Raw genomic sequence first — 14862 nt, 5'->3', positions numbered from 1 at the left:
TATGCATCTACATGTATTGCACCACCGTTTGTGTTCAAAGATCCATTGCTTTTGGGTTGAAACACTTCAACATAGATATTGTTGGTTAGTCGGGCTATGTTTTTTTATATTTTGTGTTACCATGAATCTTGTGAATTTTAGGGCAAAGTTCTGTGGCACAGACTATGGATGGATGAGTGGCTGGAATATAAATAAAATATACACATATGAATATTGCGCAATAAAATGAAATGGGTGCTTATAACCGAGTGTGGCTGTGGATCATTCTCACAGATATCTTCTTCTCTAGGCTTTTAGCCATTTATGGACAACAGGTTGTAGTCGTCGAGGTGCCCTCCTTGTGAACACTGTTTTGAATTCCTCCCCTTGGCTCACTCTCTGTCCTGGCTGGTGTAAACACTGAGCTCCCCCTTCCCCTCCGCCACCACCACCTCCTCGCCGATAGAACAAACATCTGACCATTTGTTCAGCTTCCAGACAGGCAAAGAGGCCACTTCATCTCCATCCAAGTGATATTGTTGAAACAAAGCTTGAACTCTACCTGGATCATTCACAGACATCATATCTGTCTTCATCCCATGGATCACACAAGTATCCAAACTCATCTTTTGTCTTTTGTCACACACTGTGACTCTCATCCACTTAATGCTTCATAATATGTAGAGACATTCTTTCACCATGTGTCAGGATGACTTACTAGTCGCTTGAAAACAACGGAATGTGTCTGGTCACATGTAGGATGGGTTTGCTGTGGTGAACCAGCACCAGATTAAGTCTGGTCAGTCCATCAGTCAGTCAATAACCTCAATACCTGTAACCCATTAGGATATTGTTGGACATTAATTTTCCAAAATTAAGCAATCAAGGTTAAGGACATGATGCGTGCAAAGCTTCAGGGCCTGCTATAGCCTGATTAGCTAGGGTTAGTTTAAATAATAGATGGCAATCATCCACTCATCTGTTTTCTATAGCGCCGCTGTAATCTTTCCCAACTGATTTATGAGAGACAGGGTGCATGGCCCTAAACTGGTCCAAAGACCATCTAGACTTGCAGGAAAACTCCCGGTGGGCCGCAGGTTCGTTTCAAAATCAGCAGCAACAACAACAAAAAGCCAGGCCCAGAGTGACTAACCTGGAGCGGCCTGAATTTTCCTGCGTGGTCGGCCTGAATTATGGACCATTCGGGATGTTATTTCGTGGAGAAGGGATCATACAAGCATTAGCTAAGCAAGCGTCCCGCTCACTCCCTTGCTCTCTCTCGCTTACTCTGTCTCCCCTCCCCTAGGAAGCAGAAGTCTGAAAGTTTAGTGCTAACACTGATTGGTATTTATGGAACTGTTCATAATTCCCTCCACCTTGACTCCAGGTCAAGGTGAAGAAAAACAGCCTCAAATCATGATGCTACCACCACCATTATGCACTGTATTTTGATGATGAGCAGTGTTGTGTTTGCATTAAATATACAGTGGTGATCCCAAGTTTGGGCAACCCAGGTAAAAATACATATTATTGTGCATAAACAAGCCAAGAAAAGATGGAAAAATCTCCAAAAGGTACCAAATTACAGATGAGACATTCTTTTAACACGTAAAAAAATTTATCATTTTGAAGATTTTATTTCCATCACTTACACTTTCGATGCCCAGATGAGTACATATAGCCCTGACTTTTTAACTGTGACTGCGCCTATCAGCTTGCATCTTCCCTTCAGTGTGGAGTGATCGCCCTGAACACTCCACTATTTATTGGGGGTGGGGAGGGATGGAGTGGTGGAGGGCGACGTCATGCTCGTCCCCACAAACATGTAGTGTTAGCCAGCGTACAACACAACTGGGAGAGAAACTGGAAAAAAAAAACAAGAGGCTGGCTTTGCACAGGCTCCAAGAAAACAGAAAAAACGAAGTTTATTTGAGCGCACATACTTGCATGTGAACCATGCACGAGCTTGACACAGAAGCTGCATTTATGCTTTAGGCCAGAGGTGGCAGTCACGAGTAAAAATAAATGACAATTTCCACAATGCGCTTTTTGGGTGCCCAAGCTTTCGATCTCCACTTTATCTTTTGCAATCATGGCCAAAAGTTACAGCCTGTATATAGTTTATTTCATTCTAATTGATTTCATTCACAGGGCATTAAATCAATTGCAACTAAGCTGTTTTGTTTGTCTTAGAAGATGTTTCGTTTTGCCTCTCATCCAAACAGGCTTCAGTTCATGCACTAGGCTAGTTAGGACAGCACTCGCCTGTGTGTTTATCCTCCACGACCATAACTCAATTTCCCATATTTTTGGGAGATTTATTTTCAGTGGATTTGTACAGAGTATAGGCCACATTAATAATGTTAGAATATATATATTTTTGAAATTATTATTAACTCGGTCTCATTTTTTTTTTACCACAAAGACCTGGCATTTAAACAGGGGTGTGTAGACTTTTTATATCCACTGGACCTGTATATGTTTTTTTCAGATAGGCAGATTTTTTTCTTTCCGATTAACATAAATTTTGAAAGTGAGAACCTTGTGTTTTTTTAGGCCAGCAGCACAAAACAACATATTCACCACAAGTCATTCTTGTTGCAGACAACATCTACTGCTCCTTTGTTCACACTCCTCCATTTTGGGTCTTTCCCTGTATTTTTTACTTCATGTGTCCCCAAGCTCTCAATAGAATAAACTCAACTCTCCCTGCAAATGTTTTTATTATATCTGCTGAAGTTGAGAAATGTGCCTAGCCTATTTTCACCAAGGAATAGAAAGTACAGATCTGTTCCCATTGTAGGGAGTAAAGCTAAAAAGTGGTCCAAAAACTAAATTTTTTAGTCAAGTACAGTTTCCTGAATAATCCACCTGTAGTACAGTTCGGTAACTAAATATTCTTACTTCATTACAGCCTACCTTTACCTGTTATCCAAAATACCTTTTTTGAAGCCTCACCTGGCATGATTTCCCAGATTACGGTTGCTTGGCACTTGGAGGGTTTGTACAAGACTGTCTATGTCACAAATACAATTCAAGGGATTGTCATAGAGGCGCAAGTAGCGGAGATTAGGCATGGGGATGAGGGCTTCCTCGCTCAGTGAAGTCAGGCGGTTGTGCTGGAGCAGCAGGGCTGTGAGTCGAGTCAAACCCTCAAAGGCCCCCTCCTCCACCAATGAGATGTGATTCTGCTGCAAGTCTAGACTGGTTAGACTCCCGTAGCCGGCGAAGGCTTCATCGCGGAGGACCTTGATCCTATTACGTGCTAAGAGGAGGTACTTGGGTGCTCTGGACCAGGTCTGCGGCCTGGGAATGGAAGTGAGGCGGCGGTCCTGACAATCTGCCAAGACCCGTCCGGACTCCAACAATTCTGAGCAGTTGCCTGGTTTTGGGGGGTCGGATCTGCTGTGACGGCTGACGCCTCTCACCCTGAGGGTTTTATACACAAAAGCAAGAATCAAATTGAGCAAAATGGGTTAACAAGTTGTGACCAGCAAGAATTTAGACCCCTGTAAAAGTATGGGAATCCTTTCTATTGTACACTGAAATCTATTTTTTTAATTCCATTGTTACCTTGATTTACGATTACCACAACTTACATGTTTTTCAAGTTACAAGCCATCGCTTGGTCGATTTTTTGTGTGTGTGTGTTGAAAACCAATAATTTCGTCAACACATTTTTTGCCAGATTAAAACTAAACTAGACTAGACTAAAACCCTCATTAATAAACAATAACTGGGACTTAATCAGTATGCATTTTCGTCGACTAATGAAGACAAGACGAATATTTACTTCTCTTAATAAAAACTGGACTAAAATCTATGGACATTTTAGTTCATGAACACAAACGAGACAAAAATTACAGGATTTTGTCAAATTTTGTCTGTGCCAAGATGTCACTGTGACACTGTCATGTGACACACAGTAACACACACCCTTTTAGATCTGCATCTAGCGAGTGCAACATGCACAAAAACATGGAACAGACAGGAGGTGGATTCACGTGAACGGTTAATCTATCTATCCATCCATCCATCCATCCATCCATCCATTTTCTTAACCGCTTAGTTCTCACAAGGGTCGCGGGGGCGCTGGAGCCCAGCTGGCTTCGGGCAGTAGGCGGGGTACACCCTTAACTGGTTGGCAGCCAATCCAGGGCAGTGAACAGTTAAAAAACAAAAACAAATTATAGTTAGAACGTAACATTAACGGCTATAACGTTCCAACAATAATGTTAATCCGAACGCTAACTAATTCTGGCTAATTTACTAGCTCATAGCATGGAGCCATAGTAGCCACTTGTTGATGTACTGCAATTGTGTGTCAAGTTGTTGTTCATCAAAAAGATGAGAGAAAACTTTGAAATAGTTTTAGATCCAAAATAATCGTAAAAAATACAGGGGTAGAATGATTGTCCTGACTAAAACTAGACTAATTCATTGACAGTTTTTGTTGACTAAAATTAGACGAATAAAATTAGGGTTTCCTGGACTAAAATAAAGACTAAAATGCTGTATTTATATTCGACTAAAAATTGACAAAATAAAAAACGGGAAGAGGTTCACTAACTATGATAAAAGCTAACAAACGGGATTGAAAAGACATCTAAAGGTATATCAGTAATAAATAGAGTTATGCACATGCTGGATTATAAATCACGTCAGACCTTTTACTGTACGTTAGTTCTACCGCATTTAATCTGATGGTATTGGGGTCTGGGGGAGTAGTTACAGTAGTACCACAAAGGCACTTGTTCTCCAGAAAAGAACAATTCGTGTGATTCGTAATGTAGGATACAGAGATCATACTTATCCTCTCTTTATAAAATCAAATCTGCTTACATTTAAACAGCTTGTTAATTACTTTATTGAAATAATAATGTTTAAAGCTAAAAATGAGCTCTTACCAATTTGTATTCAAAAGTTTAGTTTTTTTTTTAAACTGGAAGAAGGATGTAACCTCAGGGGACATCTGAATTTCAAAGTTCCAGTTGCTCAAACCACCAGTAGGAGTCTGTGCCTTGCTGTTTGTGGAGTTAAACTATGGCAAGGATTTAGTACATCACTACAACAGTGTTCTACTGTCCGTCAATTTAAAATTATGTATTAAAAAGCACATTCCTCACTGGCTTCGCAGCCAAACGGCCCTTAAAATTTCTATCTTTAAAATAAATAATAATCCAAATAATTAATGTACTTTTATATGGACTAATTCTGGAATAATCATGCTCAGTGCTGTGATTGCAGTCGCCAAGGGTGCCTTCTATTTTCTTGACCTTCGCTGCCATCAGTTTGTTGCATTTACACTTCAATATGTATTTGTATGAACGTATTGTGGTCTTGGATTACTTTAAAAAGCTGCTTCTCTATTGCATAGACCTGGTCACACTGCACCACACTGCACAGTCAAGTAGTATAGGTAATGCAAGAGGTGGACTGGTGTTGGAAGTGTTTACCCTTATGGCAACAGTTTACAAGATATTTTTAATTTTTTTTTAATGCAGATTAGGACACTCAAATTTACTGTATTATTTGATTGTATTTGTGTTAATATGGACAATTTGCCTTTTACTCATATGTATCTATGCATGCAGCTAATTGTAAGGATGGCTATACTATAATAGTAATAATGATGGGGATGGGTGGCAGGGCCTGGAGGCTGTACTGCAATCCAGCATAAACATACATATAACTGTAAATAACTAAAATAATTCATAAGATATTCTAATAAAGCAATGTCTACTTTACTTTTCAGATTCATACCTTTATAGCATCAGATTTAATGTGTTTTCCTTGTGTCAACTTTTGTTTGTTATATTCTTACTATTGTACGTATTGTCTATTACCAGTGTTGGTATACATATATATCTTAACCAATACATTTACTGTTTCCTTTGTTCCTAATGTTGGTAGAAAATTTACTGATGTAATGCAATTAACAATTCTTTACCTGCTGCAATACTCGTGTGTGAATATTTTTGTATTTCTGTTATATTGTGTCAATGATAATTGTTAAATTAGTTTTGAAACAAAAAATGGTAAGTTAATCTTCGACGGAAATGGTGAATGCTTTTATGTTATACATTGAATGTGTAAAAAGGGGTGGGATTAAATAAATTATTTTCTTCCCACTCCCTTTCAGGCATCTTGTTTCAACATTTAATATGTACTTTTCTTTATGTCTTCGTTATTGATGTCAATTGGGATATGTGGTCTGAAATAAACACAAGAAAGAAAGAAACTGGAATAAAACTGAGACTAAATTTAAATATGGCGGATAAAATTAACACTACAATGAAGGTATGACTGCGTGGGAGCAAATACAGCCACTCTCAGCCATTTAACGGGACAGTCAAATACAAAATGAGAATACTTGCAAGAAGCTGCTGTCAGCCACAACTCCAGCTCTTGATGTCAAGTCACTAGACCCAGTCCCTTATCACACATCCAACATTCGGACACTACTGTGCATAACATAAGATATAGATAAACCAGTGAGATATACGTGGATGGCAAAACAAGCAGAAATCAACCCGAGCCATTTGCACACTGGCTTTGTTTGAAGTTGTGTATCCGATCCCGATGCAAGTACCTTGAAATGAAAGCTGAACTGTTTTTTTTTTTTGCCTTTTTGGAAAACGCAGGCCAGAGTGAAAACTTTGCAAAACTCTCTGGTGTTTATATAACAATAATAATAATAATAATAATAATAAGAAGAAGAAGAAGAAGAAGAAGAAGAAGAAAGTAGCACCTATCTTTTTTTTGTGTATTTTTTTTGTTTTTTTGTTTTTTACAACAATAGCCATTAATAATGGCAAACCAATGACAGAAACAATTACAAATATACATAACAAAAGAAAACAAAACATAATGCCAGGAGGGATAAGTTTACAAAAAATACTATTTTAAAAAAAAATTCTCTAATTTTGTTAGTTAACAAATAATGATTGGGTAAAAGCCAGACTCTTTTCCAGTCTATGTGTTCCACATATTTATTCCAGTATGACATCACATATGGAACCATCACAACCTCCCTTTTTGAACAAAGACCGAATAAGTTTGTTGTTCTTGCTGTTATTGCAGGACAAGTAAATTCTCCCAATTGTAGTGTCAGTCAAATATGGCAAGGTTAACTGCTGTGGTTCCACTCTCGTTTGTGACCTAAATAACATACAAATACCAGGCGAGATTGCCCCAAAGACATTTGCATTGTCTCAAGGTGACACAGGAAAATTATATTTGTTCATGCTAATTTTAAACATTATTTAAGAGATTAATCTAGAAATGGAGGCTCCAGAATGTGCAACAAAGTCAGCAGATGTTCCTTTTTCAGTGTGCTTGAGATCTAAACAAATGAAAGGCAACCGTCCATGACTGGTGGGTCATTGGCTGCAAATTGACCTCACACCAACTGCGTGAAAGTAAACGGTGAAAACCACAACCCCTTTGGTTTGGAAACGGCTCAAAAATCTGGCCTTATCTTACTACGAATAGAAATACCATCTGAAATAAATAAAATTTACAACTGGAAAAACTAAAAACTCTCAAATCTAACATGAACAAATATTTCAAATCAAGTAAAAAAATATGCTTGTTCTTTGTCTGCCAAGATTTTTCTTCTTGCCAGGCACTTTTTTGTGGAATAGCATTTCACTTGCTTGAAGCATTACTCCCCCTGACGTCGATAAATGAGGACCCAGTCATTTTCTTGAGTTTGGTGCTTGGAGAGCAAGAATGAGCAGGAATGCTCAAATATGGGTGAATGGAGGAAAACACCACTTTAGCTGTGTTTTTAGGGATAAATTAGCATTTTAATATAGCTAAAAGCTAAAAAATAATAATAATAATAATAATAAAAAGTTGATTTTGCACACTGTAACAAATTTCTGTAAAATCTACAGTAAAAAATTACAGCATTTTCTTGTTTTTTTATTTTACAGTATTTAACTGTATTATGGGTAGAAACAAAGTACAGTAATTTGCGGTATAATTAGCGGTAAAATACTGTATATTTTACAGCAACTATGTTTTGGCATTTATATATGTGGATTACAGGTAAATACTATAAAGATTGTTGGATTTTGACGGGCATCTCTATAGGAGAAGAAGCAAATAGCGGACCCTGTATTGTCACCGGAGCAAGGACAAGAACAATATTTTAGCGCGAGGGCAGTCTGCATTGTCTTCACATCGCATTTCTCCAATAAACAGGCAACATTACAGCTAACATTCATTTATGCACGCGGCTGCAGAATGAGGATTGATTTTACAACAAGGGCGGCATGGTGGATGACTGGTTAGTACATCCGCCTCCCAGCGATGAGGGCCTGAGATTGAGTCCGGGCTTCGGCCTTCCTGGGTGGAGTTTGCATGTTCACCCCGTGCCTGTGTGGGTTTTCTCCGGTTGCTCATGTCTCCTCCCACATTCCAAAGACATGCATGACTGGTCAATTGAGCACTCTAAGTTGTCCCCAAGTTGATTGTGAGTGTGGCTGGTTGTTCGTCTCTGTGTCCCCTGCAATTGGCTGGCAATTAGTTCAGGGTGTACCCCGCCTACTGCCCAAAGCCAGCTGGGATAGGCTCCAGCGACTCTTTTGAGGAATAAGCAGTTAAGAAAATGGATGGATGGATTTTACAATGACATACTGTATTATGTATGTACTAAAGTTGCCAGTAAATTCCTGCAAATTACGTAGAACAGAAGAAACGCTTGTAAACTAGATTACAGTGAATTGTTGTAAAAGTAAACACAGTAACTGTAATTTGTATACAGTAAATGCTTGTAAAAAAAAAAAAAATACAGTAATGTACTGACATTTTACAAGAATTAGCTGTCAACTTTTTTGTCAGTTATTTCCTGTAAATTATTCAGTCAATTTGTTACAGTGCATGATATGGGCCCTTTTAAGAAATGTTGCCAAATCAAATTGTCCATTACCGTTTGTACCCCTAGGCGGTATTGTAACCCGTTTGGGGCTTTTTGATGGTTCTGACCAAGCCATTTCAAAATAAAATACTGCCCAGTTAAATTGCGTAATATGTTCCTAATTTCATTACTTTTTCGTATTTTTTTTAAGACCATTGTTTTGCAGTGTAAAGTGGTTAAAAAGAACATTGCAGATGAACTGTTAGTACATACCTCAACCTACATGGCCAAATTGCGTCATACACTTAAAAATCAATACTTTTACTTTCTTCTACTTTGCACAATAATATCTTTCTATCCATTTTCTATTGCACTTGTCCTCATTAGGATCACTTTTGAGCTGGATCTTATCCGAGATGACTATTGTATCCAACCAGTCGCAGGACATAACAAGTATTCACACTCATATTCACTCTTAAGGACAATTTATAGGACTAAATGAACATGACATGCATTTTTTTTTTATAATGTGTGAGGATATATAGCAAGCAATACCAAGTCCCCGCCCCAAATTTTAATTGGGATCAAAGGGTGCATGGTGCCCACCTGTCCCGTGCGAGCTTGTGTCTTGCTCCTCTGAGGCCTCTGCCTTTTCCCGCTTGTTTCATCTCGCCGAACGGGAACAGAAGCAGGAGCAGGAAGACCACGACGAAAGAGGAGGTCACACGCATGCTGGAACCTGCAGCTTTTTTCCCTCTCTCTCTCTTTTCTCTCGGGAAGGCCTTGGAGTCAAGCAGAGTTGTTTGGGATATAATGATGATGTAGATTTGAAATGGGTCAAGCATTAGGACAACTGTTGTAACTGTTGATGGACTACAGCTGTGGAAGGCGTGTTGCGTAAGACACAAGGAACATCCAAATGTGTATTTATAGCCTTACAACAATATTTCCACACTTAAATGGTGTACAACTTTAACTGTTACACGGTATTGCCACGTTAAAAGTCTATGTACCGTGTACCAGATTGACAAAAACTTTTTAAAAATTTTGAAAAAATACATCATACTCACCAGAGATGCTGATTATTAAATGAATATTAATGTGTGCAGATCACTACAGTTGTATTTTGCTAGTCATTTGACTAACAATTTTTGCTCTGAGCAACCAATCGGAGGGCGTAAAAAATGCTGACGTCTGTAAGAACAAATTCAAAATAGTAACAAAAGAGCCCTTTAGTTTAAGCTAAAGGGCTAACGATACGGATTCTGAAGGTCCTGGACAGAGTCGATTGCCTAGTAGAGAAATCTAATATCCACATATTGTACTGGAAGCAGTCTAGCAAAGAGAAATGCTACGAAATGAAGAGAAAAGAGTGTTGGGAATAAATGTATACAATTACATGGAATACATGTACTGGCCTGAGACGTGTCCCCAGTTGTTTACTAACTTTCCTGCTGTTTCTATTTCAGGCGAATGCAGAAATCTCCAAGAGCTCAACGTGTCTGAATGTTTTAATATCACGGTGAGAACAACATGACTGTAAGATAATCATGTAAAGGTTAGAGTGCATTCTGTATCAGCAGTATCAAGCTTGTTTTCATAACATTGTTTTTATGGTTGCCGTCAGGTTGCTGGTTATAAATGTGGAACCATATAATGTCTAAGGGTGTAAAACACAGGTGGCAAACTCCAAGACCCCAGGGCCAGATCTGGCCTGCCGCATCATTTTATGTGGCCCGTAAAAGCAAATCATGCGTGTCAACTTCAATGATCTTTGCTAAAAATGACCCTTTTTACAGTAATATTAACAATAATTTAACTAACTACTACCATTGACTTCTGATTTCAAAACTAGTAGTCCATCAATTTATTATGTATGTGTAATATTACAATAAGATGATTGAGCATTTATTAGATTTTGTCGGCCCTCTGAGGGAAGTCGTAACTACAAAGTGGCCCACGACAAAAGTGACCCCAAAAATTAGGGAATCGGTGCATCCCATGGTTTGAAGTTCATAGTTTGGTTCAGTAGTTGAACAAAACGCAAAAACAAACTACTTATTTTTTGTGTAAATGAGAATGCAGCTCATGACATTTAAAATGAAATATCAACAGCATCTGTCTTTTTAGGAAAAAACATCAATAATGTGTCTTTTATTTTTTAAATGATGGTATCATCCATTCAGACAAGTGCAAAAATCACAGTTTGAACCATGTGACTTATTATGCTATAAAAACCTTAATCATGTAATTTGTTATTGCCTTGTCTCCAACTATTCATATTGAGACCTTGGGAGAGGGAGAGGCTGTTAAAATGTCAGAAGCTGAGCTGCACTGTTTATTTGCAGACTAGACATGTGGCCTGAACGCAAGGCAGTTGCACTTCTTGTCCCTTACTTAAATCTTACCCACAACGTTGTTGAACCAAGGCACATAATTTACTTAAAAAAAAAAAGTATATGTATTAAAAATGATGATCTTCCAACGTACTCACTAATGTACATATTTTGAAATCTGCCTGTTTAGTTGAATTCAAAGTTATTACAGTATTCTGTTGATGAATGGCAAAAGGTGATATACATGTTAACTGTAGACTTTGTGCCACCAAGTGAAAGAACAATTCATTGTTCTGCCTGTCATTATACATCAGTAACATAGATAGATGACCAAAGATATGTTATTCGTTGTAAAAAAAAATCCCCCCAAAATCAAAATGAATCTATAGTAATATCCCGATCACATTTGTTTCTGCACCCGAGTGCAAGTCACTTGATTTTGAGTATTTGTTGTTACGGTTAGGAATCCCAATCCAATACCCTGCCAGTGCATTAAGCAGAAAAAAGTGAATGCTTGCAAATTGTTAAAATTGTCTACTCTTAATTTTTTGTTTTTATATAAGTATCCATTATACCTTTTTATATGGCTATACGTCCAGTGCAGCATGTATTATTAATAGTATTTCAAGCCAAGTAAACAAATTAAATCATGTCATAGCAGCACACCTGATGAGATTTCATAGCACAGTGGCTGGGAATCACTCTTGGCATGCTGGATCTGGCCCAAAAGCCTTGAGTTTGACACCTTTGCTTTGGAGATGAAGCGCTCAAAAATAACAGAATATACAAAAGCAGCCACAGCTGTCTGGCAGACTCACTTGAGTATAAAATGCGTATGACGTGGTGGCATGTGTGCTTTGACAGGATGCCATGATTGAGTCAGTTGTGGAAGGCTGTAACTCCCTGCTCTACCTGAACCTTTCCGGCACGCTCTTGACAGACACCACCCTCAGAGAGCTGGCCAGGTAAACTGCACACTAATCCTTTTGTCACAGGAGCCTTGCCTTCTATTTTCCACAAGTAGCCACTCATACGCATACTCTTTTTCCGACGTTAGAGCCCAGCAGCACTTTTTGCTTGCCCTTTTTACGTGTGAGAACAGCTCATTCACTGCCAGTGTGCGCATTGAGAAGGAGAGGAACAGATGTGGCTCTTGCGACGTGAACACACACACACGCACACAAAAGGCAAGATTTCCATTGTGGATGGATTTATGCGAATGTTCTAGCTGTAAATCAGTCTGGTTGGAAGAGAACAGGGCCTTTCCCAAACTTGCTACCACAAAGTTGGACAAGTACAATTGTCCAAAAATACTGGAGTAGTGAAAGAATTATGCATTTGGAGCCAAACGCCTAAATTGATGAATTAATCTTGTGATTTCCAACATTGATGTACAGATCATCAGGTGTGCAGCAGGAACTCATCCAATAAAACGTAACTCATTCAATGCCAGCTGGTTTCAAGTTCCCTAGATTGCCAGCTGTTTTAGAGCTCTTTCAAGATACACAGAATATTAGTGACATTATAAGCGTCAAACCAATGGAGAGAGTAGATTATTTTCTTTCACTAGAAAAAGTTTGTTTCTAGTTGTTTCCATTCTTTCGTAACCACCCCAAAAAAACTAGCATTTTGTAAAAAGAAACATGTCAAGAAAATGTTGATAACAGTTTTTCTTTTTTGCTTGTGTCACACTTCAAACTATTAAAAAAACTGAGAAAGGAATTTTGATAAAACATTTATTTACAGATAATATAGAGCAACACTGACTCAACGCTTGGCTGGAGTTGATCAATAGTGGCATTTTTACATGCCGTTCATCATTCACGCCATAATATACATACTATGTTTAGGTGTGGTGTGTCTAAACTTGTCTGACTTACAACGCGTTGACATTTCTCTCCTTCATAATCGAGGTGACACATCAAAATTCTTTACTCAAAACTGTGCTGATTTTAAATCCAAAGCAATGCAATGTCACCATTTATAAGGATCTGTTTGTCATTTCAGTTGTTTACAAAATTGATATTCACAGGCAAACTGCTCAAGACCCTCTTTCATGCCTAACTATTGAATTGACTTGACCGGTTGATGACTAAGCATCCATGATGGTGAAAGAGTTAATTGTCAGAAAATTATTTATTTATTAAAAATAACGTTAATCAATCTATGGCAGTGGCATACAGTGATAGGCAGAAGAAAAATAAATGTTCATTGCTGTGTATTCACCGGTTGCCATTCAAGCATTCATTCAACACAGGATTAGTTTAGACTTTAGAGTGTTTCTCTGCGGTAGTCTGAGAAAATGCAACAAAAAAGCCTTCAGTGTTCTCCAGCTTTATCACAGTTCATCTCAATATTAAGCGCTCATTTTTTTATGGGTTTTTAAACTTTTTACAGTTTACAGTTTTACAGACATTGCCGGTGGGAAAGGAGAGCCAGAGTTGCTGATGCACTTTAGCTGTTTATTGAACACCAGGAGTGCATGAATCACATACCGTAATAGCATAATTTCCCAGGTAATTTTTAACTTACTATTACAATATTGATTAAATACCAGTTTACTTGTTAAAAAGATTTGTTCTTGTTTTCAAAACATTCAAATTTGACCTAAGCAACTATACTATTGGGCTAGCTGCTCTGGGCCGCAGCTCACGCCCAGATACTCACACACGGATGTCACATTCCAACCCATCAGGCCCCGCCTCTTAAAAGCACATAAATATAGTTGTTGTTGTTGTTGTTTTTTTAAATGTTTGTCTGTGATTATTATTATTATTTTTTCTGTGTTCAAATGTGTTTGTGTTTAAAACATGTGGGAGGATTTAAAATTAAAAAATTAAAATTTCACAGATTTTCACTTATTGGTGGTGGAAATTGATTGTTTGCCCTGCTATAAATGGGGGTTCAATGTATCGTGCAGATGCGCAGAATTTTTTTTTTTCAAGTTTGTGTGAAGAATACACTATATTAAAGCAAACGGATTTTTTTTTAAACACCCTCTAGTGACAGAATTTAAGCAGCAGATTCTAATGTTTTAAATTTGTTATTGGTTTCTCTATTTTTCCCCAACAGCAACTGTGTCAACCTTCAGTACCTGAGCTTGGCCTACTGCCACAATATGACAGACGATGGTTTTCAGTACCTGAGTTTGGGAATAGGGTGCCACAATCTGGTCCACCTAGACCTGTCGGGCTGCTCCCAGGTCAGTCTGTCAAGCTCTGCGGTATACTTGGCTAGATAATCCTAAAGGATTGGAATAATCCAGTTCTTCTTCTCCTTGTTTGCACGTGTCCCCTCTTGTTCCTCACTGCAAATGAGCTAAGAGGGGAGGAAGGAAGGAGGGGAGGAAGGATGGGGTCGGGCTTCTAGAATAAGCCCACCCGCTCGCCATGTGCTTACACACATGCATGACAACACACTCAGTTATGCTCACTTCCAGATGTATGCTTTCGTTTAATGGGGCCCAGAAAGTGTGAGAAGCAAGGATCCAAGGGATGGTTTACATTCCAGTCAAGTCGCATGTTTTGTTCTCTGTCTCCCTTGTAGGTGACTGAGACGGGCTACAGTTACATCTCGCAAGCGTGCCCTTCTCTCAAGGAGATTTTGCTCAATGACCTGTACGACCTGTCGGACAACTGCATCGCTGTATGTTTATTTCATTTACAGGGCACTGCAGACCAG

General features: G+C 38.5%; 2 protein-coding genes across 2 annotated transcripts in view; one reads left to right on the top strand and one right to left on the bottom strand.

Annotated features, from left to right (window-relative positions):
- Positions 1-1593: 1593 nt before the first annotated feature.
- LOC147176425 (leucine-rich repeat-containing protein 17-like) lies at positions 1594-14509 on the bottom strand. The gene is made up of 3 exons (XM_086072577.1): positions 14324-14509; positions 9452-9627; positions 1594-3408 (listed from the first exon to the last, which is right to left on the bottom strand). Exons 2-3 carry the CDS (start codon positions 9574-9576, stop codon positions 2934-2936), a joined length of 600 nt encoding a protein of 199 aa, XP_085928703.1. The 5' UTR covers positions 9577-9627; positions 14324-14509; the 3' UTR covers positions 1594-2933.
- LOC147176424 (F-box and leucine-rich repeat protein 13-like) overlaps positions 10204-14862 on the top strand; it is a 13075-nt gene continuing 8416 nt past the window's right edge. Inside the window, exons 1-5 of the mRNA XM_086072849.1 lie at positions 10204-10219; positions 10315-10367; positions 12046-12146; positions 14254-14383; positions 14728-14826. Coding sequence (XP_085928975.1) covers positions 10204-10219; positions 10315-10367; positions 12046-12146; positions 14254-14383; positions 14728-14826 — 399 coding nt within the window. The remainder of the gene's footprint in view (positions 10220-10314; positions 10368-12045; positions 12147-14253; positions 14384-14727; positions 14827-14862) is intronic.

Source organism: Leptonotus elevatus, chromosome 4 (genome assembly GCF_054856555.1).
Source record: "Leptonotus elevatus isolate MCC_2025b chromosome 4, RoL_Lele_1.0, whole genome shotgun sequence".
NCBI classification, from domain to species: Eukaryota; Metazoa; Chordata; class Actinopteri; order Syngnathiformes; family Syngnathidae; genus Leptonotus; species Leptonotus elevatus.
This window is presented reverse-complemented; position numbering and strand designations above follow the sequence as displayed.